Source organism: Mus caroli, chromosome X (genome assembly GCF_900094665.2).
Source record: "Mus caroli chromosome X, CAROLI_EIJ_v1.1, whole genome shotgun sequence".
In the NCBI taxonomy this organism is placed as follows: domain Eukaryota; kingdom Metazoa; phylum Chordata; class Mammalia; order Rodentia; family Muridae; genus Mus; species Mus caroli.
This window is the reverse complement of record NC_034589.1, coordinates 54,584,036-54,611,398: the sequence shown is the minus strand read 5'-3', so window position 1 is coordinate 54,611,398 and position 27,363 is coordinate 54,584,036. Positions and strand designations below refer to the sequence as shown.

The following is a 27,363-nucleotide window of genomic DNA, read 5'->3' as shown; positions in this document are numbered from 1 at the left end:
CCGAAAATCCCCCATCCTCTCCCCCTCCCCCTGCTCCCCAACCCACCCGCTCCTGCTTCTTGGCCCTGGCATTCACCTATACTGGGGCATAGAATCTTCACAGGACCAAGGGCCTTTCCTCCCATTGATGACCGGACCTATTACTTCTAGATTATAGTCACTGCCATGCCATATACACATATCCAATACTAAGTTTGTGTATATACATCTGTGTATGCAGGTGCCATCCTAGCATAAAGTAATTCGTTTTTAAGTATCTGAGCCAGGTATGGTAGCACACACCTTTAATCTCAGGGAAGCAAATTCAGGCAGATCCACATAGTGAGTTCTAGGACAGCTAAGGCTACCTGGTGACACCCTATCTAAAAAAGCCTATAGTGCTTACCTGTTAGTCACTTCTTAATGCTAGTCAAGTTTATTTTCTTTGTCTGTACTAACAGAAAGATGTTAGTGTTCTTTTGTAATGGATGATAACACCTACACCATTCAGTTGTTCATTCAGAAATATTAGACTACTTTCTGAAACCTCCTTCTTGCTCCTGGCTCCATATTGAGTCTTTAACTAACTTTTTCAATTTGTACCTATGCATTGGATTGGTAGCCCCTTGCATTTTTAGTCATTCTCTCAATGTCTTCAGTTAGGCTGTCAGCATTGTTCTTTGGACAGATGACAGTATCAAAGGTCTTTCTTCCTCTAGTCTTAACATCTGTAACCACCCATTCATCAGACTTCATGCTGCAGCCAGTGAGATTTTTCTGAAATGCTCATAATATCAGGTGTGTTGTTAGCTCCAACCCCTATCTTAGTTCCACCCTGGCATTCAGTACTCTCAAGGGTCTTTGTTGGACAGGGACACATAGAAGAGCTGACCACTAGCAACTTCCATAGCTTAATCCTTCATGTCATACTTGGTATTCTGTTTCAGCCATTCATTCATAAAGTTTCAGATTGCCTTAAGCCTGAATGTTTTTGTACTTGGTCTCTGGGCCTGGAATCTTCTCGGACCATGTACTCTATACTCTCCTAAGCTGCCATGACTGAAGAAAGCAAGCCTTCAAGACTCAAATCAAAACACCTACTCCTTGATGGACTTTTGTAATCACCCCAAGGCCAGGTTTAGTAGTCTTCTTCTGTGATTAATACATTGTGGCAAACCTCGGTCAATACACTTACCACCTTGTATACATAAACACATGTGTTGGTTTCTTTCTCCTAAGAGCTAAGAGCCCATGGGTGCAAAGGCTCTTTAGAATTCCTTTGGATTGTGCCTGTTTAGATAACAGTTACTTTTCTATCTTATCTCCTGCTCTTCCATCACATCTCAGCCTCTGGAATGCCTTTCCTGAGTCCAGCTTCTAACTTAGGCTTATCATTGAGTTATATGTCCAGCCCTGTCCTGTAACAGAGAAGACCTTCCTACAGTTGGGTTCCTTCCTTTCCTTTCCTTTCCTTTCCTTTCCTTTCCTTTCCTTTCCTTTCCTTTCCTTTCCTTTCCTTTCCTTTCCTTTCCTTTCCTNTTCCTTTCCTTTCCTTTCCTTTCCTTTCCTTTCCTTTCCTTTCCTTTCCTTTCCTTTCCTTTCCTTTCCTTTCCCTTCCCTTCCCTTTCTCCAAAACCCAGAAGTACAATGAAGTACCACAATCCCAATTTCTGGGGCAAATAGACTACTTTAAAAACAAAAGATTTGTGTTTTGCCATTTTTTATACCAGGTATCAAGAAATTGCTGGTGTTAGCCCCTCAATCTCCCTTGCTTTCCCACAATGCCAAGTGCATTAATTTGCATTTCAGTTTGACTGGGTCACCTTCACCTACCCACCTGTCCTCTCATTGCCAGGCTTGTTTCCAGTTTCCCTGCTTTATGGTGAGTGCTGGCAGTTTCACAGACTGGGTATTGAGGACTGTGAAACCACAGCTTATTTCCAATGCCTTGGACTCTGCTTTTATTGGGAGGAAAACACTAGATACCTGCAAACAGAAGCCCAGGTTAGAGGACTCTGGAGAAGGCACTTAGTGCATATGTACCAGACACCTTACAAAAGTGGCCTAGAAGAGGACAATGGAAGAAACTAATCCTTACCAAGTGCTTATTAAGTACAAGAACTATAAGAGGTGTTTGGCATCGTATCACAACATTTTGCCAACTTCTATTCATTTCATAGGGAAGGAAACTGAAGTTTAAACTACAAAGATGTAGAAATAGGTTCAGGGAAGCAGAGAGAATGAGAAGCATTGCCCGAATCTAAGTCTATGTTGTGTGGTTGTGGACACCACACTGTTCACACTGCCACTTGATGGTTCTGCCTAAAGTATAGATAGATCTCTCCTTCACTATGTTCTCCACACAAACTACCAAAGATAGCAGTAAAAAAAAAAAAAAATACTAATTGCCCTTTCCCTAACCCAAGGGTCAGTCATTTGTGAAAATTGCTTTATATCTAAGAGAACTAGGTTCCTCAAGAATGTTCCTAGACAGTATTTTTGGCTTTGGAAGGGTATTTTTGTTTGTTTGCTTGTTTTGCTTTGGGCTTTTTTTTTTTTTTTTGAGACAGGATTTCACTATATTATTCTAACTATCCTGAAACTCACTGTGTGAGCCTCTTGATGAACTTGACATGCACTACCATGTCTGTCCTATCTGTGTTTCAATGCAGCTTCCTATCTCTCTTCTTACCCCCACCTTGGCACAATTCTCCATACTGCAGCCCGAGTAGCCTTCCTGAAAATAGTTTGATCCTTTTCTGGAGTAAAATTAGATTGTCTTTAGTAGAAAGTGCAAACTCATGGAACTAGCTTACCAAATTTCCTGCTGCCACTGCTATTGTCTACAAGATCGGTTTATTTGAGATTAGGGGTTCATAGATTGCCTTCCTTTTTTTTTTTTTTTTTTTACATTTCAAAAATGCTATGGGATTTGTTTCCATTTATAATCACAGATTACATAGTGGATGGTAAAGAGAGGAAGTTAGAACAGAAACTTCAAGTCAGGCTCCACCTCCAGTGCTATACAGAATCACCACTGACTAAGAAATCACTCAACAATCAAGGAAATCTCTCTCCCTCCCTCTCCCTCTCCTTTGCTAGCTATATCACTGGCCGGCTTCATCGATTGTCTTCTTACACAGAAAAAAAGCACTTAGCAAAACGACTCATCTCTTTTATGTTGCATGTTCAGGACAGCCTTTGCATGTTTGCAAATCTGAGCTATAGAGATGATTATTTCACTGGACTACTGTCACCAATTAGCTTGCTTGTATTAAACATTGTTGGAAAGGATTTAACCTCCAACTGAAATATAGTTTTTGTCCACTAGGGGATGCTATGAACACAAAAAGAAACCATTCTGGATTAATTTGTTCATTCTGGGAAAACAAGGAATTGGAGAAACCAAGTTTAATTTTTTTAAATTTTTTTTCCTGTATTACATGCTATTGTGGAAGAAATGAGACTCTTTCATCATGCTCACTAAATATATATGTCTCAGAAAAATCCTTACTGCTAATATCCATGTGCGTTTTACACACACACACACACACACACACACACACACACACACAAACCTAACTAGCACTTTTATAAGGTCCAAGCATCTGGTACAAAGGCATATGATTCGGGATGTGTCTGGAATTGATTCCTTAACAAATTTTGGCATTATATTCTGTCATAGGTGAAATCCCGTGGAATAAAAGCATTCACTGCACTGTTTTTTGTTTTGTTTTGTTTTGTTTTTTAATTTTTTCCTCTGCCAGAATATTTGAGAAGAGCCCTTGAGGCATCAGGGGCTGGGCATTAGTCAGCTCTTTACACTGCGAGGCACTGGTACTACTCTGAAGACACTACCTCATATCGATTGCCTAAAACAGAAGTAGGAACACAAGGAACAAAGCCAGTGTTCATGGAAGTTGGAAACGTGAAACCACTTATTTAGATAAATCCAACCATGTTTGCACCATCTTATGTCCTGTTTTCTTTCATCAGTATATATCCCTATTTTCTCAGACTCTGGATGATATTTTAAAACTATTTTCATTTCTATCTTTCCATATGCAGAGCACAGACCTTGTAAGACATATATATATATATATATATATATAAAACAACATGACAATTGTCCTAATATAAGGACTCAGTTAATATCTGTGGACTGTTTGCTTATTGATCTGTTTTCAAAAAAATGTTGCCAAAATGTCAGAAAGGATAATGGTGAGATTACAGAGAAGATAGTGAATGGGCAAAAATTGACTAAGGGTATGAGACAGTTCCTTTCCATTGACTGCTTACAAGGTACCAGGTACTGCACTAAGAACTTCATATTAATTTAATTGCATAATTTTTCAATAAGATGATTGTTACTCATCTTATCACCGTGTGTGTGTGTGTATGTGTGTGTGCGTGTGTGTGGAGAGAGAGAGAGAGAGAGAGAGAGAGAGAGAGAGAGAGAGAGAGAGAGAGAGAGAGATACAAATACATGATGTTCTTAGCTCTGGCAAATTCCCTATCTCAGGGCATTACTGGTGCCGATTGCACTTGGGTGGTGGGCAGAAAAGCCAGTCGGACATTATTGAAGTAAGCACCTATGTTCACAAGGAAGAGGGTATCTCCCTGCTTACTATCCTACTACTTTAAGAAAAAAATACGAGGGAGTTGCAGCTTCTGGTAGCTGATAGCAAGAAGGCATCTGATGTGGTTGGGTGGGCAGTTCTAAGCAGAATGCCTCTTCTCCCTGGAACACTTTAGTATTGTAAAATATAAGTGACTTTTAAAAAAAATCACCGATTATTTTGAATTAGATTCACTGGAGACCACATTATGGAAGAGGCAAAGCCGTCATTGAAACTCTGGGTTGGAAGAAGCTTTCAGAGGTGTATAGCTTAACTCCAAAGCCAGCTTCAGAAACCTTGACTACCTTCCAGCAAGCTTTGTGGCCTAGACAGGAATCTCATATTTGTCAGGTGTTAGCTACGGTTTTCTCACATGCAAAGAAAGAAGTCAAGCAGCAAGCAAGCAAAGAAAATTTTAAAATAAAACGTGGTATAATGATATCATCAGGATGAAATGAAAGCATGCTAGATTTTGTATTTGGGTATTCTGTTTTTAAATAAGATTCTCATTTAAAAACTATATTTATATTTTAAATCAACTGCTTTCTAAAATGATTTTAGACACAGAGCAAAAATAAGCATAAAGTTCACAGAGTTCACATATAAACCCTGTATGTAGCCCCAAACAATATTCTGTGCCAGATTGATAAATTTTTCTTATAATAGTGGGTCTACATGGACACACCACTATCATTCAAAGCCCCAGTTTACACTAGGGTTCAATCTTGGTGTTATATGTTCTGAGAGCTTTGATACATGTATAATAGCTATAGCTACCTTTATAGCATTATACAGGATGGTTTTACTGTTCTTCTGTGCTCTATCTATTCATCCAATTCCTGGCAAACACTGACTTTTTAAAGTTATATTCTCAGTATTGCCTTTTCTAGAATGTCATGTAGTTAGAATCACACAGTATACATCCTAATAAGATTGGCATTTCTTTACCTAGTTGTAACTTTCCAAGTTCCTTCCATGTCTTGTCATAGTTTGTTAGATCAATTCTTGTTAACATTAGATAATGTTTCACTTTCTAAATTATCAGTTTGTTTATATGTTCACCGATTGAAGAACATCTGGTTCACCACCAAAGATAGCCATTGTAAGGATGTTGTAAACATCCATGGTTGTGGTTATATAGATATTCAATTATAAGGATATTCAATTCCATGATTCCCAATGATTTTAAATATAAAATCTATCTAAGCATATTTTTACAAATTTCTCCCTCTGGTTTAAGTCTTTCTTGGATAAAAAATCACTGCAGCTGATATGCTCAGTTTGCAGTAAAATGTACTTATTAATCAACTTAGGGATGTGGAAGGCAAAACAGTAGACAGTGTGCTACAAATTTGTTTATGTAAGTTTCTGAAGACATTTCCAAACAATTAAACTATCAAGGAGACCTGGAGACACAGCTTTACATTTTAATTCGAAATGATTAAATCTCAGGCATTATTGCCTTTGATGTGTCTGGGCTTGAAGAAGAGGGCAGAGTATTGATTGGGGCCTTCAGGAAGGCAGGAAGCTTACTTATGCTGCTTGACCACAGAGCAATGGAAGCCTGACGATCTGCAACCTTTTGGATTAAAGGCCACTTGGCGGAGAGTTAACTAGATTTGTCAGCTTCTGTTTGGTTGGACTCTGCCTGAAGGGACAGACAATGGATTATAACTTTGGAGGGATATTATAGGTTGATTGGCATGGAGGGGGAAATTGAGGTGAGGAAGAGAAATAATTTAGGGAGGGCAGAAGAAACGGAGGAAAGAGCATGGATTAGAGAAGATCAGTGACACAGCACAGAGTCCTGATTCTAGCATTGACTGTCAGAATGAAAATTGTCATATGCAGTCACTGCCCACATCATTCAATGCAGAACTCAACCGGATAGCATGTAAGTATGCATATCCCTTGGGTATAGTAGCCACACGTTTTCAGAACTCTAGTTATCTTCACCACTAAGGATAGCACTGTTCTCTATTGATCTGATGTACTCGTAGGTGCTCATTGTATTGCACATGATCCATGCTTTCTGTCTGCTCCCAACCCATTAAAACAAGGGATCATGTAAACAGTGGAATACAACTAAGCTTCCTAGTAGAAGGATAGATAGAGCCTTATGTGGGGTACACTGTTAAAAAAGAGGCCATAATCAACTTTAAGAAGTGCTAAGAGGCTCCCAGAAAAAAATCTTTCTAAATAAGGCTGAAAGATTAGTATGTAGAAAAGAGAAGAATTTTAATGAACTAATGGACGTATGGAAGAACCTTTATAAACTCAGATCACCCTGGTAGGTATTGTAGCAGTGGAGGGGGTCTCTTGCATCAGAACCTAGCTCAGCCTCAACCTCCATTCCAGGAACTTTCTAAAGTGGAGGCTTATAAAATAAAACTAATAAAGAAATTGAGAAACACCTCTACATAGATAAAGAATACCAAATGGCCACTCTGTTGCTTAGAAGCCTTTGCATTTGCCATGGTACCCTAGTGCATGACTGCTGAAGAACAAGACATATGTGTCCACAGATGAAAATACTTTTACAAAAATTGACAAGTTGGCTTTCCTCCATAATACTCACAGAGCATAGCTAAATAGAGGATTAGGAGAACAGGTCAATGAAGAATGCATTGCAAAATGCAAGTGGTAGGAACATGATGTGCCAAGTGGGCAAGAGGGAGGCTTGGGAGTTGAGTTGTAGGCACCTAGATAGGACCAAGAACAGGCAGGCTAGTGACTGGGAATTGGTTCATGGGAAAGGAGAGAGAGAGAGAGAGAGAGAGAGAGAGAGAGAGAGAGAGAGAGAGAGAGAGAGAGAGAGAGAGAGAGAGAGAGAGAGAGAGAGAGAGGCCTAAGTAAATTTCATTTGTCTTGCTATTTGGCTCTGGGTCAGCCCTGCTCTCATTTTGTTTATTTCAGTGTTGTCTGGACATCAAATGACTGAATTGCTCCCCACCCCTGAAGACCCCTTCCATAATGCACTGACCTGCTCAGCCCCTGTGGGCCCATTATTAGGAGCATAGCTGAAAGACTCGATCTCTTGTTTAGACCTGATAAGACCACTCAGATGGCGATGACTTTATTTTGCCCCTTGGGAAGTGCCTTTTGAAAAGAGCTCTCAAAGTGGCCAAGAGACGCTGCCTCCATATTAGGATTTTCTATTTTTGTCTGAAGGAAGTTGGCATCTCTCCTGTGTAAAGAGTTCACTGAAGACTAAATTCTTCCATTAGCCCATTTGGTTTGCAATCAGGGATCTGAGCACATACAACCATGCTTCTGGTGGGCTGAGCATAAGCTCAGCTGTCTAGTCAAAGGGCAATCAATGCACGACCATGGCCTCTTCTGAAACTCCCCTTGTCTCTAACTTTTCAAGCAGAACTGGTTATTAAACAATTCTCATCAGGGATGCATTGGCTGTAAACTGCAGTCTGCTACAAAACAAAAATATGGGCTCCTTGTTCAAAGAATATTAATGGATTTCAGAACAATGACAGGAAAGTAGTAAACTAAGTGTGGGGCCCTTCCCAGAGCACTGCCCTATGTAGCCACAAAGGTTAAGCATCGAGGAAACCAGTACTGCCTCCCAAGGAATAGCTCTTTTGCCCATTTGGGTTGGAAGAGATCCTGATGTTCAAGTCCTCAGGCTATGGATAGCTACTGGGGTGTAGGGGAGGGTGTTTGATATGAGAGCAGAACAAATTTGCTCCATCCTCTGCCTCCTACTGAAATCCCATCCATACAGCTAACCCAATTCTGCTCGAGGCTGGCTCCCTCTGGGAGGGGCTCACATTTGCAGCTGTTGCTACTGCACTCTTAATGTTGGACGGAAAGTGGAAGGAGGGAGAGCTCAAGGCAATTTTGATTATGCAGCGAAGCTTAAGGAAAAATCTGTAAGTTCATGGAATGCTTTTGAATATACATAATCTTCCTTTCCATATAGCAGTGAAAATGGGTGATGGGGCTCCATAAATATAGCTCCCTGTGGGTGTCAGTAATTCTTCAATATTCATTGATAGTGACAATATTCAGAACTTGAGACAGATTTCCTTTCTTTCTGACTCAAGGGAAGTTTTCCCAGAGCCACACAGAAGGAGAATCCAATCTGTTCAATAGAAAAGACTCATTTGCTCCCAGAATAACTTACATTTCCATTCACATTTGCATTTTTAACCAAAATAGTGGATCTCCTATCAAGCAAAAATTTAAAAAAGGATGGTGATTTCATTTATGGTCTTGCCTTTCCTTAAAATTATGGTTTTTTATACTAAGCGGTTTGAGTGTTTCTGTACTTTCTATGTTGCTCTTTGTTACATTGGACTGAAAGCTTTGTCTTAGGCTGCTAATTGTTTCTGTAAATCTTTAACAAAGGACTTTGATATGAAAATGTTTTGTTTTATGCAAAAAACTGAAAGTTGAGATGGAATTTCAACCTTTTACAAACGATGTTCAAAAGTCTGAGCAACTGGAATTCTTGCAAATGTTTTGCTTGTAGCATTTTCTATTCATCAATAATTCAATTTCAAAATAAAAGACCCATTTCGACATCCCAAAAGCTATTGGGGAGCCTTTTAGAATACAATATTTCTGACCTTAGGAGAAGCATCTACCAAATGAGGTAGCTTAGTTCCAAAAGCTCCCCTGATGTGCTGAAGGATCATGTTACAGACCATTTTTCGTAATTCTAGAAGGCAAAATAAAATTTTATGCTTGGAAATAATAAGTTTAAGCAAATAGTATGGGCCAAGCTTATATCTGCGTCCAAGCAATGGTCTGATTACTGCCAGAACGATACTGCTACACGATGAATCATTAATGATCTGTGAGAGTCATAATGGTCTGTCACTAATGCCCATTAATGATCTCTCTATACCGCGAGTACGAGCTTGATGTTTCTGGCCAGTACCTTGGAGAATACTTTAGATATGCCTTAAACTTTCTCTGATCTCTCTGTGTCTGCTCCAAATGTAGACAGCAATTGTCTGGGTAGGACCATCTTATAAAGAAGCATGGCTTTGTTAAGGAAGTCATATTCAGGTAAGATTTATTTAAACATTGTTTTTGAAGGATGTAGATTTAAAAGATAATCCTAAACATTGATGTCTTTGTGGAAATTAACAAATAAATGCTAAGGGGATTTTTCTGTGAAAATATCTCTCTCTCTCTCTCTCTCTCTCTCTCTCTCTCTCTCTCTCTCTCTCTCTCTCGACGGGATAGAGATTCTCAATTCTCCGCATTCCGTATTGTTTGGCTATACAGCTTGACTCGGGGAAAAGAAGACATTTATTTTGTTTCTTCTAGGAAGAATTTGAGATATTGTTGTTAAAGTGAGTTTGTACATTTGATGGTTGAAAGCCGTGATATATTTAGAAAATGGTATTGCACTGATTCAAGAGAGTTCCTACTTCTAAACTTGCATTAACTCTTATACATCACAAATGTTAAGTTGAATTGATGTAGGAAGACAGGAGAATAAGTCATTGTCATTAGCTTTAAGCTTATTTTTCTCTTAGTGACAGGAAATAAAGAGGTGACACACAGCTGGGGAAAGGTGAGCACAGTCTGGCAATAATTCTGAGAATCCTATTAGTTGTATCTTCAGGGAAATTGCAGAAGATAGGCAGTCCGTAATGCCACAAGGAAACTAGGAGAGGATACGTTCCTCTATGGCGGCCACAGACATGCTGCAGGCAGCCAATGGGACCAACGCCCAAGAGCCTTCAGTTTATGAAAAAAACAAGTGCTAAAGAGAAAGTCACTAGAGCCAGCGGCCACTTTCAAACCTCTTTGAAAATATCAAAACAGGGATTTTTTTTAGAGGGTTGAAATTACTCCAGTGGCTACTTTTTGATGGGAAATTTTAACACATAACTATATGAAAAACATGACATCATTTCTCGGAATGCTTTCTTTTTCAGTCTTCTTATAATCTCAATAAAGCAGCTTCATCAGGCAAAATTTTTCATTGAACCCTTTTTCACTTTCATTATCATTGAACTTTATCCAGCAAATGTAAAACTCTAAGTGTTTTATTTTGCTAGAACATTTTGTTCAGATGAGTGATAGCTCATTGTGATATTTTTGTTTCTTCTAAATCAATCACTTTTGCCAAACTTGTAGCATGGATATGTTCATGTGATTAATTGAGATTGGCAGGGTTTCTTTCCAAGTACCTATTAAGATCTATTACACTACTTGAGGTCATCCTAGAGCAACCCCAAATGAAGGTATGGATTAGTATTCCGTGTTACATGCCCATCATTTATTTGGTTCTTTTGAGTTGAGCATCCCATGAAAAGGGGCAAGGGGCTTACTTGAAAGGATACATCAGTCAAAACAATAATTGTGATAGGGGTCATCAAAAAATTTGTGACCTTTGTTTAGTGTTTAAAAGTTTATTTTTACAGTTTATGTTGTAAATAAGCCCATTATAGTTTACACTTAATGGATAAGGACAGACAACTGCTAATGATCCCTAAAGGACCACAGACTCTATGTACGTTGACTTCAAATATAGCATATATGGTTGAAAAGTTTATATTTATCACTCTGCTTGTAAAACATTCTCTGCTGAGTAAGGTCTGTGACACAGGTAATTCTTACCAATCAATTATTGCACTGACATGTACAACTATTAATTGGAAATGGCTATGTTGCCATCTAAGCTGTTGGGACAGATTCAAGCACAAACAATTTTATGCTTACAAAGGACTTTAAGATTGATTGATGAAATGTTAGAAATAGTTTAGTAGATGGATATTCATGGAAAACCTAGCCCCTTTCCAGAAAGGATCACAAGCCAGGATGCAGAGCAACAGTGACTCACTTGCTTCAAGTGTTCCTTTTTGAAAAGAATATGAAAAGTACCTGATGTGACAGGAGAATGTCACCAAGTTCATAGTAGCACAGCACAAATGAGAGCAGGTCAAAGATTTATGTAATCAAAGACTGGCAAATCCCAAGAAAGATAAGGTAGTTTGTTTCTTTGCCTTCAGATAGGAAAATACTTCACTCCTCTTGTGCAGGGCAAACTGGGCAAGCTATCACATCAACAAGCTCTCTAAGGAACTCAGTTGAACAGCTCTCAAGGCAAGAACATTCACCCTAAGTCCCCCAGCTTCCAGTTCAGTCTGATGGCTGTCATTTGGCCCTTATGTATGCTAAATAATAGAGCTTAGCTGTACTCTGTGTACCCTTTCATAGCCTGGAAAGCCCTCATGATCTTATACAAGGGACTCAATGTTTTTTGTTTTTTGTTTTTTAATCCCACTTTTTGTTTTGTTTGTTTATTTGTTTGTTTCTGGATGATAGGATCTTACATAACGCAGTCTGGCCTTGAATTTGCTATGTAGCTAAGGCTGTATTTCAATGACTCCCCCTCCTTTCCTGAGCTCCCAAATACTGGGATTGTAGGCTTATATGACCACACAGCCATTGCTCAATACATCCTTATTTCTAACATACTATGCTTTAACAGGGCCATTTGCTTCTCTAGAGGCTAGTTCTCCTTGCCTTGCTGCCTTCTGTTTATCTACAACTGCTTCCTTCGTTTCTAAAGGTCCCTTTGTATTGCTTTCTGTTTTGAAACCTCTATTTGCTGATAATTGTTATTCCTGCCCAATAATACAAATGATATTAAAAAAATTTCACTCTCAGAAAACTTTAGGAAACACAATTTAAAAATCATTATCTTAGCTGTATTTACTTGAGAATAATGGTTAATAATGAAGTTATTAAGTTATTTGTCATTTTGCTATTATTATGTGAGTGAATATGTAGGATGTGTATATAAGCATACAAGTACCACAACACTTGTGTGGAAACAAGAAGACAGCCTTGTGGGGTAGATTTTCTTCTTCCACCTTCCCATCAACTCTGGGGATTGAACTCAAGTCATCAAACTTTTACAAGAAACTGCCAAAAACACTTTTGCATTTATCTGCCATACTCTCTTTCTGGCCCAAGTTATAATAATTTAATCAATTCTCAGCCCAATTTACATGTGATACAAAGATGAAATGTAAGATATTCACTCACTCCAAACATTGGGTACTGCTTGAAAGTGCCTGGCCTGTAACATGTATATGTAGTGTGTAAGATGCTGAAAAGGCCCCGGGGATGCCAGTCTCAGGAGAGAAAAATGAATGTATGTACCTTTTCTTTGCAGCAATGCTACTGGTTGACAATACAAGTATGTCTTGTTGCATCCAATAAAAATGTTTCCAAAAAGTTTTATGCAAATTGAGTTGCATTTGAAACCAACCTGGTGTTTGTAGTAAGAAAAGAACACGGCTTTCTGAATGTTTGTCTAAAGTCAAGATAACTTATATAATGAACATAATTTATGGATTACTCTTAAATATATTCATTGAAAAATCTGTTTTTAATAAAGAACAAAAACAATACATTTACATTCTGTTCAGATATATACAATTGACTAATACTTGCTAAACACATGCATATTTTAAACATAATAATGCATAATTTGCGTGAGTTAATGTTACAATGGTTCTGTTTAATACTATTTTAACAAGTTTGGGGATAGCAAATACTATTTTTTAATATTTAATTAGCTACTATCTGGTTTGATAAAAATAGTGTTGCCTTCCAAGATGAGAATTGCAAAACAAAACAAAACAAAACACAACCAAACCAAAACTACCAAAAGGGACTTGTAACTAGCAGTTTGCAAGTCTCTTTCTATGTAGGAAGCCTTGATATCCTGTGAATACTTTCCTTCCTTCACAAAAGCTTAGCTGCCTAGATGAGCTGTCCTACTAAATAAGACATCTTCAGCTCTGACTTGACTTGTACTTTGAAAACCTCCAAGTTTAAAGTGAATGGCAAAGGACATCTGTAGATTCTGCAGATGTATTTAACTAAAATATGCATGTTCTTTCTAAGCCCAAGTGTGTTTCTCATGCCAATTTGCTATGTCTATATACAGGTGCAATGTCCTAATTTAGTACTTCCCCAGAATGCTCCATGCTCTACTCTGCTCTTAGAGAACTGAGTTGGAATTCAGGACTTTCTCATTGCATGAGAAAGTTGCTATTACTCAGACATAGCCAAGCCTCCAGAGCACTCACCACTGAAAATGTATACTGAAATTCTTTCTTTGGTGATGTGCATACATTTTCGTCGTAAATACCAAATATAGCAATACTCTCTATAAAATACAGTGTTCAATATACCCTAAAACATTTGTAATTTGGGGTCTGAAGAGATGTCTCAGTGGTCAAGAGTGTGCACTGCTCTTGTATACAAATGAAACCTGAGTTTGATTCTGAGACTCCAGGTTTATGAGATTTGATGTCCATTTCTGGCCTCCATGGGTGCCTACATTAACATGCCCTTAACAACACACAGAACACACACTCATAATTTAAAAATGAAATAAATATTTAAAAAGATCAAAGTTCTACTGTGACATAACTACATTGATGAATACGAAGAACATTTTCTAGCCTTCATTCTAATGTAAATCAAATAAGATCTCCGAATTCTGCATTCATCATGTCCTTCCTCATAGAAACCCTTTTCTGTTTTCACTGTGAATTCCAAGTTAGAAGCAGAGAGGATTGACTGGTTTTGGGTTTTTTTTTTTTTTTTTTTTTTTGTAAGCAAAACCCATAACACCATCTCAGTAGAACTTTCTAGTACTACCTTCTTGCTCTTCAAGAATTCCTACTTCAGCCCCCTCGTCTCTTTGAATCCAGAGAAACTTGTGTATTTCAGGAATGTGTACTCTCTGTAGTATCCTAACTATAATGTACTGAGATACTGAGGAAGGTGCCACAATGAAAGGGCCAAAACCCCATTTTCTGGAAAGGCAAGTCTGGTTTTCAGGCTATCTTATATCAAACACATCTTGAGGAGGGTTGCAATGACAATTTAAAACCCAGTATAACGCAGGATTAAAACAAATGTCTTTTTTTTATTTAGCTTTAGGATGGCTTCATTGAGATGCTAATTATTTATGCATTAAAATTTCATTTTGAGACAGTTTGTTCTATGTTGAAAAAAATATACTTGAGTAAAGGACGTAAATATTTCTGAAGTTAGTACTAGATGCCAGTCCCTTCCCCTGCTTAAAACTCAAAAAATACTTTCTGGTAGTATTAGTCGCATGCTGTTCATCCTAAACTCTTTCCCATTGCATTACTAGCACAAGTATTTTTCTCACTGGATATAAAGTCTAGGGAAGATGGGGCCATAGTTAACATCTTTAATTTTTTATTGCATTTACTTATTCATGCATATGTTTGTGAGTGTATAAACAGGGGTACACATACTTCATGCATATGAAGATTAGAGAGCAGCTTGTAAGGCTTTCCTTCTACCATTTCAATAGTGGGCATTGAAAGGTCATCAGGCTTGATGGTAAGTACCTTTATCCTCCCTCTGAGCCATCTTGCTGGCCCAGCACTTTTTTTTTTTTGTTATCTTGCTACTATATAGCACTAGAATAATGGTAGAAACTAGGAAAATTATTTATGTCAGCAAACCTTGATTGGGTCCTGATAATTGCTTGACTTCCTAATTTATCACTGATCTATAAAAGTTTACTAAGATGCTCAGGAACATATCTTCTTGCTTTTACTATTAATAGCCTGGAGCACAATACAAATCTTTACAGGATTTCCTAACAAGCTTTAGCAAATTGTACACAACTTGTGATGACTACTTTTGCCCTCTTTTATGAACACACCAGAGTTTTAGGAACTTACTGTATTTCAGGCATAGAGTTCATGTCTGGGGTAAAGTACAGAACAAAAATGGTTATATAGGCTAGAAGCAACCTTTGAATCTCATTCCCCCAGGTTGCACATAATTAGTTCTCTGTTACATGCAATCTCACTATAAACATGAGAAAGAGTAGACTTAAGAACAAGAAACCATCTTCTGATTTTCTCCTCTCAGCAATATTTCCTTTTTGTAAATATGTGAGACACTTGCTCTTAGCATTTCCTTTGCTTTGCTTTATTAAGGAAAGGAAGAATGGATAAACACCATAATGGTTAGACTGAGAGACCATTAATCAACCCTCAACAATGTGCCAAGAGACCATTAATCAACCCTCAACAATGTGCCAAGCTTAAATACTTCACAGATGTAACTGATTCTGAACACTCTGCAAGGTCCAAGACTAGATCATACAAAGCAAGTTGGGGCTCAGAAAGTTTAAACAAATGGGGCAAATAGTCTATGAATGAAACCAAAACTCAGTCTTTAAAATAGGTTGATATAATGTCATAATTTCTCAGATACAGTTGATTTGGAGCATTTTCATTCATTGATTAATTATTACAATTCTGATGGAAAAATCTTTACATGATCAAAGTTCCATGGTAAGAGGTTCATAGTATTTGATTACATTCATCATCTAATTGCAGAATTTCTATATGATAAAAATCCATATTCTGGGCTGATAATATTGCATCACAGCTGTGGCCAAATTATATCATGTACCATTGATAGCCCCTATAAAAAGTGGTTAAAGTAGAGACTTCATATTGAACTTGTTAGAACTCAGAGATCTATGTTTAATACATACTCTATCAGCCACTGATACAGGAAGAATGGCCATGTCTATCTCACCAATTATTTGCTGTCCTCTCTACTAATGTTCTTGTTATCAGTGCTCATTAATCTTCCCTTACCTGCCTCATTCAGTCCCACAGAAGTGAAGCACAAAGCAGTCTTTAATGATGCTTGGCTATTTGTGTATATTAGATATACATGGATGTTAAGAGGAGAGTTTCATCCACTGGAAAAATGCAGACAGGTACACTATTCCATTCTCTTGTGGTATAAGATTTTCATCACTCTAGAAATACCTTTCCCAGTCAACAGTAGCTCCAACCAGAAATAACCACTCAACTTAGTTCTATCACCATAGGCTAGTTTTTCCTATTGTAGAAATTTATGTACATGAAAATATTACACTGCATGCTCTTGCTTGTATCTGGATTCTTCTACCCATGATAATTTTGAAATTCACCCATGTTTCTGTGTATACTAGTAACACAACATTTTATTGCAGATGACTCTTCCATTGCAGGATCATGACAGTTTGCATATTTATACAGTCAGGACCATCAAGTTTATTTCCCACCGAGGACTTTAGTGAATAAGGCTTCTGAAAACATTTTTAGAGCAAAGTTTCTTTGGACAAAAGTTTTCATTTGTCATTGGTTCATAATGTTGGTATAAATTGAATTTAAGTAACTGCCCAGCATCTTCTACAAATGGTTACTATTTTACACTCTCACCACTGTTGGAGGAGAGTTCTGGTTGCTCACACAATTATCAACACATTTTACGGTTTTCTGTTATTTTCATGCTGCTCCTCTTGTGTGAATATTGTGGCCTTGCATTATGGTTTAAATTTGAATCTGCTCAATAACTAACACTATTGACATTTCTATGTCTAATTTTGTCTATCTTTTGAAAGAACTATCTGCTCAGGTTTTTTTTTTCTTTCCTATTTTTGTGATTCAGTTGCTCAAGTAGCCCCCTCATAGTCCTTTAGATATCTCTGTCAACACTTTTTCTAATAATTATATAGTGAGAGTTTTTGTATTTATAGCTTTTTATGTGTCCCGATAGTGGTTTAAAATTTTACTAATGTTTCCAAAGAAATCACTTTGACCTTGGTAATTATTTCCATTTCCTTTCTATCATTGAATTGCTTTGTTATTTTTATTACTTCTCCTTTCTTACTCAGGACTCGGTTCATTCTTCTTTTTCTATATCCTTGAAATGAGAACCTATGTCATTTCCTCTATTACTTTTTTCCTAAGAAAAAATACATTTACAGCTATAAATTTCTTTTTAAAGATATCTTTAAAGCCAGGCGTGGTAGAGCACGCCTTTAATCCCAATACTCGGGAGGCAGAGGCAGGCAGAAGAGTTCGAGGGCCAGCCTGGTCTACAAAGTGAGTTCCAGGACAGCCAGGGCTACACAGAGAAACCCTGTCTCAAAAAACCAAGAAAGAAAAAAAGATTGCTTTAAATTCACTTCAGTTTTTGCAATGCAATAAACATTAAGTATCATTCTAATAAAATCCTCTATCAACTTCCTCTTAGAATATTTCTTTTATATATTACTTGTTTTGTAGAATGCTTGATTTCCAATTTTGAAGCCTATAGTTTATTAACAGTCCTGACTCGCAATCTATGTTTGATATTTTATTAAGTCTCATATTTTGTCTCACTTAAGCCTTAGAAATTTATTATATTTATGTCGTATTTCTGTGTAGAGTTTACTTAGTAAAACATTCATGTGCATTCGTTCAAAATGTTATTTTCGCTACTTTAGTCCTGAAAGTGTATTTATTGTCAGGTTTGAAGAATATTTTGTTTTGCTAGCTCTGTAATACAGGGTTTGACATATTTTACTTTCTTCCAGAATTTTACAAACAAGATGTTCTATTATCTTCTGTAGTTCAGCTGTGATGTTGCACAGCTGTCTGATAGCTTTGTACTGTACATAGTAGTTTGTGTTGTTTCTAGATACTCTCAAGACTTCATGTCTGTGTTTTGCAGTTTGGCTCTGAACACCTATTTCTTTAATTGTTGCTGTTTCTTTTCTGAATCTGTTCTGATATTCATTACCTGATATTCTTAGATAAATACTAATAGATATTGCCCTTTAATTTTGGAAGCATTCTAGGCCATTTTCCCTTCATATGTGTCTGCTACTTCCTTCTCTCGCTCCCCTCTTCCTGGGACTATATTTAGTCTTTGCTAAGTGTTTTGTTGTTGCCCCAGAGATATCACACACTATTATAAACTTTAACTGTTTCATTTTATTTTGTTGGGTTTTGGATACTTTTAGGCTGTACAGAGCTAAAAAACTCCTTTCCCTGCACCTTTGGTCCTCTGATTGGTCCTTCAAAATATTGAATATCTCTGATGGCCTACATTTCCTTTCTACCATTTTCACATTTTTCTACCCATAGATTTCTTCTCATTGCAGAAATTATTTATCTTTTGAACCAAACTTGTTATTATTTAAAATCTCCTGAGACCAATTCTATATACTCTGCCTTTAACAATGTTTTGTATTCCCTTCTCTGATTTTCTTTTCCTGATTGCTGTTCATTTAACTTGTTTGGATGGCACTATATGGGAAAAATCCAAAAGAGGTAAATGATGTCAGTGTCCCCAAATGGGAATTGTTTTTCCTTGTTAGGCCATTAATGTTTTGGGATCAATGTACTGTTAGAACAAGATAGACTGAGTTTGTCACTTCAGTTTTAGTCAGTTTACCACAGGCTTCCTACTGCTTAACAGCAATGTCAACAATGCTACTTTTCCCAGGCCTTTAGGTCTGGTACTTTGAATAGTTTGTTTCTATTCTCTTACCATAACCTATTTCTTCCACAAACTCTTCTTTGGAGAATGTGGACAGATGTCTTTTCTTTCTCGTGTTACCTGTTCTGCCTAGCAATAGAGAGCCCCTAGACTGTTTTGAGTGTGCTAAATGTAATTATAGTCTATGCATTTCCTCTGAGTTATCATCTTACCCCTCCCCACACTGTGTCCCTAGAATTTCATTTAGTGTAATAACTGTCAGATTTCTTTCTCCTTGTCCAAGTTAGATAACCACTGTTTTCCACTCGATGAAATCCTAGAATGTGGAAGCATTCTGTTTTATAATGTCTTAATGCAAAAATAAAAGAACTTTTAAATATGAACATAATTTCCACCAATTATATTCCAAGATGCTGTGAAGGTTTGAATAAGAAATAACTACATATAAGGCTCATTAAACTCAGACCCTAATCTAAATATCAGAATTTGGTTATAATATATTTTTAATAAATAATCATTGATAATTCCTAAGGATTCAGCATATATTTGGATATAGCAGAAAGTAAAATCTTAACCTTTGTGCATGGTTAAATACTAATTGGAGATATGTTGTAATCTGAAACTTTAGTGAGACAGGAGTTATAACCCATTTAGCCATCATAGTAAATCTGTGAAAAAATGTATCTGCTTAGAGTGTAAGCAAATAAGCCATTCTATAATGCATTATGGTTGGTAAAATGCTTTGATTTCATCTGAATGTGTTCGTATTTTACTTCCTATGAAGATCCTAAGCAAAGTAAGAATTCACAGTCTTTTCAGCTTTTGCTAACTGTAGCTTTCAAAAGGCTCATATAATATTAGAATACTGGGGAAGTAAAAGCCACTGTTAAAACACAAGTTTTCCCATCTGTCTTCATTTCCATATTTAGCATTATGACATTGTTGAACTTAGAAGATATTTTTACAGAAAGTAAGGAGTCATATGAAAGTAATACCCAATGAGGACAAACTTTTTCAAAAAAAATTACAGTATCTATTTTTCCAGACCCTTGGTGTTCACAGTAGTACATTTGGAGCACTCTTTCATGTTAGTGGGCTATCCTTTGCTGTGTAGTTTGAGGATAAGAAAAGATGAATCATTCACTTAATTCTGTATTTTATTGAGTATTTTAAATGATCATAGAAATGTGTTCATCTCATTGGTGTCCTATGCACTTCTAGGGTAAGTCTGAAAAAGGTATTCTGCAGAAGAATTAAATAGGGTATATTCATATGACAGTCATTTCCTCCTTGACTATGAGAAGATATCATCGTGTTCTAAAGTGATGCGATTATAGGCTTTAGGCAATGTTATTTTGCTCACTCGATATCCATTCTCAGGAAGGTTGAACCAAATTGACTTTCCCACGATAGCTTTCTTTAGCTGCTTCACTAATTCTTTCTGTTCTGTTGGGGATATCTGTGGATCTCCACAGCTATGGTCCTTGACTGGCCATGGCATGTTTTCACCGAAGCCTATTGTTTTCTGTGCCTCATTAACACAGATGATGTCCATATTTCTTAGAAATGGTGTTGGTGTTGTAATGATCTAACCCTTCTAGACAATTTGACATTAAAGGCATTTGCCTTGGTCATATGGTATAATACTGAGTTTTAAAAAGAAACAGATCTCCAAGGCAAACAGTGTACCAATTGGATATCTTTCACTACGAAGAATCAGCTGTGGCAGTAATAGGTTATACCCAGTTAAGTTGTTGGCCAAAGAGATCTAATGGGTCAAATGGGCCAAATGGGCCAAAGTGGCCAAAGAGGCCAAAGGTGTCAAAGGGACCAAAAGGGACCAAAGAGGCTAAAGGGGCCCCCATAGACACACTCCCATCAAAGAAAAGAAAGGAATCTCATTCCTGCTAAAAAAGACAATGCAGTAGAGTTGACAGGACATGTGTGGTTAACACAGAATCTAAAACTATCTAGCTCTTTGATGTTTTACAAGCTTATTAATCTTTTAAAAATATTTACTTAGTTATTTAATCTATAGGAATATTCTTCCTATATGTATGTGTGTGTACCACATATGTGCCTGGTACCCACAGAAGACAGATTTGGTGTTAAATTCCATGGAACTGGAGTTATAAATGGCAGCACATATATACCTACGTAATGACTGGGAACTGAACTTGGGTCCTCATCAATAGCAGCAAGTGCTCATAGCCTCTGAGCCATCTCTCTAGTCCTTACTTAGTCTTTTTCATTTTATTTGACATATAGTGTTGGGAACAAAATAAAAGGGAGGCCCAGGGCGCCCGGGGAGAAGTGGGGGAAGAAAAATATGCCACGTCCAGCCAGAGTTCCTGTATTCTTGGCAGGTGGACAGGGGAGACTGCCAGACTCTTTTCCACATGGCCCCGGGTGAGCATGCCTGACCCACGTGGCAGGGGGTGAAGAAAGGGGCAGCCCCCAACCGGGGACCCCCTCTCCCCCAGCTACCTTGCTAAAGCCTCAGGATTGCAGGAGAGAGGGAATAGGGGAAGAAGTTCCCAACATTGACCAGAGTGCGCAGTGGGTCTTAAAGGAGTGGAGACTCTCTATGGTTTAAGAGCTTTATTATAGAAATGGGGAGGGGGAAGAGAGGGGAGAGAGAGAGAGAGAGAGAGAGAGAGAGAGAGAGAGAGAGAGAGAGAGAGAGAGAAAGAGAGAAAGAGAAAGGAGAGAGGAGAGGAGAAGACAAAGAGAAAGGAGAGAGGAGAAAGAAGTGAGAGAATTGAGAAATGAGAGGACAAAAGAGTGAGAGTAGAGCAAGAGTAAGAGAATGAGGTGCGGGCTGAGCACCCCTTTTATGGTCTTCCCAGTTTCTAGGAAACTGGGGAGGAGGTTAGCCTGAAGGTCAGAAGCTTGGGCCATTGCTTACGTGACTACTAACCATGCTTCTCTTGTGGGGGCTGTGGGAGGTGGTACCTTAGGTAGGGGCCAGAGTTCCAGGAGCATGAAGGAACGCCTACAATGTCATGTAGGTGAATTATGACCATCGGGGTTCAGACCTCAGCTCGACTGGATACCAGCCTGCAATTCCCTACAATATATGTACTTGTTTATGGGAAATATTTTAATACCCAGGAGGGGCCTCACCTTCTCAGAGGAGGAAGGAATGGGGATAAAAGGAGGGTCTCAGAGAGGGTGTGATGGGAGGCAATGCTTGGAATGTAAATAAACAAATTAATTATTTAATTAACAAAAATATTTTATAAAATGGTAAGATCATGCTAATTAGCATTTATAATTCTTCAAAATATCATCTTTATAATTGGAAACTTCTCTAACTACTTTGAAATATATGATTACATCTTATAGACTGATATAGATATCCTTCTGTACTATGGAGCATCAGAACTATTAGTATTGCCTCATATTCTAACTGTACTTTGGTATCATTATTCTCTCTTCTTTTTCTCTCCTCCTTTCAAAATCTCTAGTGACCTTTCTTCTGCTCACCCCTTCTCTGATATTTACCTTTTTTTTAGCTTTCACAAATGCAAGAGAACTTGTAGTACTTGACTTCCCAAGCCTGATTTACATCTCGTAATGTATTTTCATCCAGTTTCATTTGTTACAAATGATAAGATTCACCCACAATGTGGCTGAATTATAATAGTTCACTGTGAATATATATTGCATTTTGATCCACTCATCCATTGATGAGCATTAGTTGATTCTATAGCTTGGGTTTTTTGAATACTGCTCCTATAAAAATTGAAGTACTAGTTATTGATTAGTGTATTTCTAGTTTAATTTCCTTGGAATCTGTACCTAATAGTAGAAATTGTAGTTTACATGATAGTTCTATTTTTAGGCATTTGAGAATCTATAAACTGTTTTCTATAGTGGCTGTACTAATTTCCATTCTGACCAAGAGTAAGTGTTTCTATTTCTCCGTGTCTTAAGAAAACATATCCTCAAAGACCATTAGGCCTCAACCATACATAAAGAACTAAAGGCAAGTAAGGAATGCTTAGAGTAGATGAATTAGTCTTCTACCAGAGACAAGCACGGTAATTGATTATTTAACACCAGATGGTCAGACTGAAAACATACATAACAGAGGGTTGTGAGCACAAACATTGAAACTAGCAAATATCAAAGAGAATAATTAGTTAGATATATGACCAGAGATTGTTGTTTAATTTATATTCCTCAATTTGTTGTATTATAAGATGATAATAACAATAGTCCCACCTTTCAGTGAAATTGTAACAAATATGCCAAAGCTAAGTATTCCTTGGCATGTAGTATGTGCTCAGTGAAGTAATGCGTAGTTCAGACCCTCCAGTGCCACCTCCCCTACCTATCCAGCTTGCGCTAGTCTTGGCTGACTGAAATGGCATAGATAAGAAACAGACTCATGAAATTTTACTTACTAAATGTGGATGCTTCTTCATTGAGTGGTATACTTGTCCTAGAACATCACCATTCCTACGGTTCATATTTTTTTTAATAGGATGGAACAATTGAATAGGATTTATATATAATTCATGTCTATATGATAATTTTCCTTAACCATTGTCCTCCTGATTAGTAGCAAGTTTATTCCATTCAAAGAGGATTCGTGGCCATAGGTGTTGAAAGTCACCTATGTCCTTTTGCCAGTGTAAGTCATGATTTGTCTATCAGCACTGTATTGATGAAATTATTAGTTTTCATTATTATATTAATATTTTGCATGGTGTTTAGGAAAGTCAACTTTCCTGAGCACAAAAGTACATGCCAACTACCCCCAGTTAGGAAAGAACCTTTTCTCCCAACAATATTGTTTGTCCTAAATGCCATTTATCTAGTAAAATAATGTATACCATCTGCAGCTGGCTCTTCTGAAGAGGAAAGGATTTGAAATTCATAATGTGTGCTGCTGGCAATCTTAATGCTTAGAAATCTCATTGCACTGATTAGACAAAATCAGAGTGAAGTTTCTCCTGGCAACATAAAAAATCCTTTTTTAGCTTTGTTTGACTTCTTGTGCAGTGATTGTCAACTTCAGACAGTTGTAGCTCCTAGTATATAACTATATCACAGATATAATGTGCCTTTCCTTGGGAAGATGTTAACAAGTGTTGATTCAACTGACATATGGGGCATCTATAACAGGCCAAGAAAAAAATGTCATTCCCCAACATGTAGCTTAAAACGATGGCATTAAGTGTGGTTTATTAAATAGTATGGACCTTGTACCTACTCTGTAAGAACTCCTTCCTTCTGCCTCTGCCCCTGAACAATTGTAAACTCATTTCATATCCTTCAAGAGGTCTTTATAGCTTATTCTAGAATGTTCCCTGTACTCTTGTAAGGGCCTCTTAACAATAATCACATCTGTTCTGATTTCAGAATGGCAATGGCCATGGGTATGCTTAAATGACAGATACTAATTTGACTTGCTGCCTTCCTATAAGAAGTGAGGGACCAAAGGCGTATGTATGTCTTCTTCTCCCTATAATTATGATGAGACCATATTGTTTGTATGCTCAAAGGAGTCCATTCAACTTGAAAAATCATAAAAGTAGGCAAAAATTGGTCTTATTTTAGACACATCTTCTGTGACACCATAAAACAGTATTTATTTCTCTATGGGTCACATCAAGTGAAAACACTTTATAGTAGATAACCTTTGTGATGGCTTTCAGATGAGGACAAAAAATAAAAACAAAGTAAGTCTGGGAAGATAGCCCACTGGTTAAAGTTCTTGGCAGGAAAGAGTGAAGACCCAAGTTTGAGTTCCCAGAACCCACAAAAGACCCAGGTGCTGTAGCAGACACATATATAGTCCAACTGCTCCTAATGGAAGAGGAGAGGTAGAGACTTTCTAGAAGTACATAGGCAAGCTAGCTTATCATCTGATTTAGAACAGTAAGACAGCCTGTCACAAAGAAAGTGGAGGTCACAGACTCATACCAGAGATTGTCCTTGAACCTTGACATATAGCTACATGTGTACACACAAACACATACATGTATTAGAAATACAAATACACACGTATCAGAGAGATTGAACAAATCAGAAATCATAAGGGACATTGATCTGTTACAAAACAGACAACTCGAAGCAAATCATGAAGTGCAGGAGAAATAAGTCTCAAAACATATTTACAACTTAGAAGAATTACAGAGACCAGAGGAGACTAACAAGACAGGATGACTGTCATGTAATGTGTTATCCTGAATAGACCCTGGAGTAGTACCAAAAGCAGTAGTGGAAAACTTGTAGGTTGGAACAAAGTCTGGTTTAACTGATAGTAATATTAGTTTCTTGGTATTGATATATGTACTGTAGTATATAAGATGTTAGCTTTGGGGATAACCTGAGTGAACGATGTGTTAGAACTTGCTGTACTATTTATACAGCTTTTCTTGAAATCATAAATTCTTTTATGTTGTATTTTTTTAACCTTGTGTTTTTTTAAACGTCAATGCACATGGGCCATGTATCACAAAGATACTATCACTGACTTACAACAACTCACCTTCACAAATTTGACAAAGAATTGGTAAGAGCTTACAGCCTCTTTCCTGAAACTATCACATGACCAAATCCAGTCTGTAAAACCCTGTAAATACACTGCCAAATTTCTCTTTTGAGCTTCTGCTGACACAATTACATGAGTCAGTCATCCAATAAATGCAAGACTCCTTTCTATGGCATTTGGTAAGCAATGGTGCACATCAGTGTGACACCTCCCACAAGCCTCTCTGAACATGTCCATGGATTACCTCCCATGACAAGCCTGTGCCATCTACTTTTGGATTGTTCATACTGTTCTATAAGTGGATTATTAAAATGAATGTTAATCTGGTCCCTTCCAAGTCTTCTTCATTGACCCTATTTATTTTCTGCAGAGAATCAAAGATACTAGATGGCAAACAAGCTCCATATATAATCCCATGCCAGAGATATTAGATTTAGACACAGACATATTCAGTTGGTCCTAGATTTCCTCTCTAGGATTGTTTGTTAAGTGACTCAGTTTGAGTATATGACTCAGTCTCAAAAGACCTTGATAATCTTAATCTGTGAAAGAAACTTTATAAGATTAATATTAAAAATAGGTACACAAGCAAAAGCATCTAGTCCACTAATAGGAACAGGTGCAGAGAAGATTCTTGATAAGGTATATATGTATATGATATACATATGTATGATAAGATATGTAGATATAGATATATATCTTCAGAATAACCATCATAAAAACTCAGGGTGAAATATACAATCTGTTGCATAGTATTATTTTTTCTTCAGCCTGGCAAGGATGATTTTTAATTTCTGTTCTTTTAAATTAATTTCTTTTGAAATTACATTTTGTATTTCTGTTGACCTTTCTATCTCAGGTTTTAATTAAGTTGTTACTGAGCAGAATTGAAGAATTAAATATCTTGAAAAGGTTAGTTGCTCACTTTCCTGAATCTAGTTTATAACATATTAGAGAGATTAGTCATGTCAGCCAATGAGAGAGTCTGATAGGAATTTAAAAATACCCTTTATAATCAACACAAAGTAAAGAGTAGACCCTGGTTCAGACTGTTGATCTAAATCTCCATGGCAACATGGATTACCTTTTGCCATGTGATGAACAGATAACAAAACTGTGAAAGGTGATCATAATAATAATCACAAAGGAAGAAAAAGATATCCAAGAAGAGAAGTGCCCCTAATTCTTGAAGAAATTCATAGAAGTTTCTATAAAATCGGTGGTCTGACTCTCTAGAACGTAATTTGACAACAAGATAAACAGGCAAACAGGAGAAAGTTGGAAAATGTTAGAAATAACCCATAAAATCCACAATCCATCCAACTAAATAACTATTGTATTGCTTGAATATCTGTGATTAGCAAACTAGGCTACATTGCTAGATCCACTGTTTATTCACTGTTTACATTTTGGCAGTTTCAGATCTCATCATGCCATATTTTCTTCACCTATGGCAAGTGAATAATAATAGTTCCTATGGCATGTGAATAATAATAGTTCCTAATTCATAGGGTTGATATAAGTCTTGATGAGTTAGTGTGAATCTAGAACAGTCCTTAATTCAGTGTAAATATTAAGAAAATGCTGGTTGGTATTGTGATAAGCATCACTTTCATCGTAATCATCGTTATCATTATCAATATCATTGTTGTGTTATTGTCATGATTCCCAAACAGACACTGCCTTTTAATATTTAGACCCTGTGAAGAAGCTCCAGGGCTAGAAAGGTTACATTTTCCATTTTCTAATTTTGTTTGCATTATAAAAAAGATTTTGAAATGTCAGCACTGGAGAGGTTTTATAGGTATTACCATTTTCAATTTTAGTGCAGCCCTTAAGAAAATGGTAACTGTAATTCTAGTCGAGGCAGAGGATCTAAGTCAAGCACATTATTGTTTAATCTTTCATCAGAATAAAGGAAGGGGTGGATATCTGCGAAAT

General features: G+C 37.2%; 1 protein-coding gene across 5 annotated transcripts in view; it reads left to right on the top strand.

Moving 5' to 3' along the window:
* Window positions 1-27,363, top strand: part of Fgf13 (fibroblast growth factor 13) — a 518,718-nt gene that overhangs the window by 404,763 nt on the left and 86,592 nt on the right. The window contains exon 1 of one of the 5 annotated variants that reach the window (XM_021153269.2): window positions 9,470-9,629. The exons of the other annotated variants lie outside the window; for them this stretch is intronic. Within the exon in view, the coding sequence (XP_021008928.1) occupies window positions 9,602-9,629 (28 nt within the window). The 5' untranslated portion in view covers window positions 9,470-9,601. Of the gene's footprint in view, window positions 1-9,469; window positions 9,630-27,363 lie in introns of those variants that run through there. 5 annotated transcript variants of the gene reach the window in all.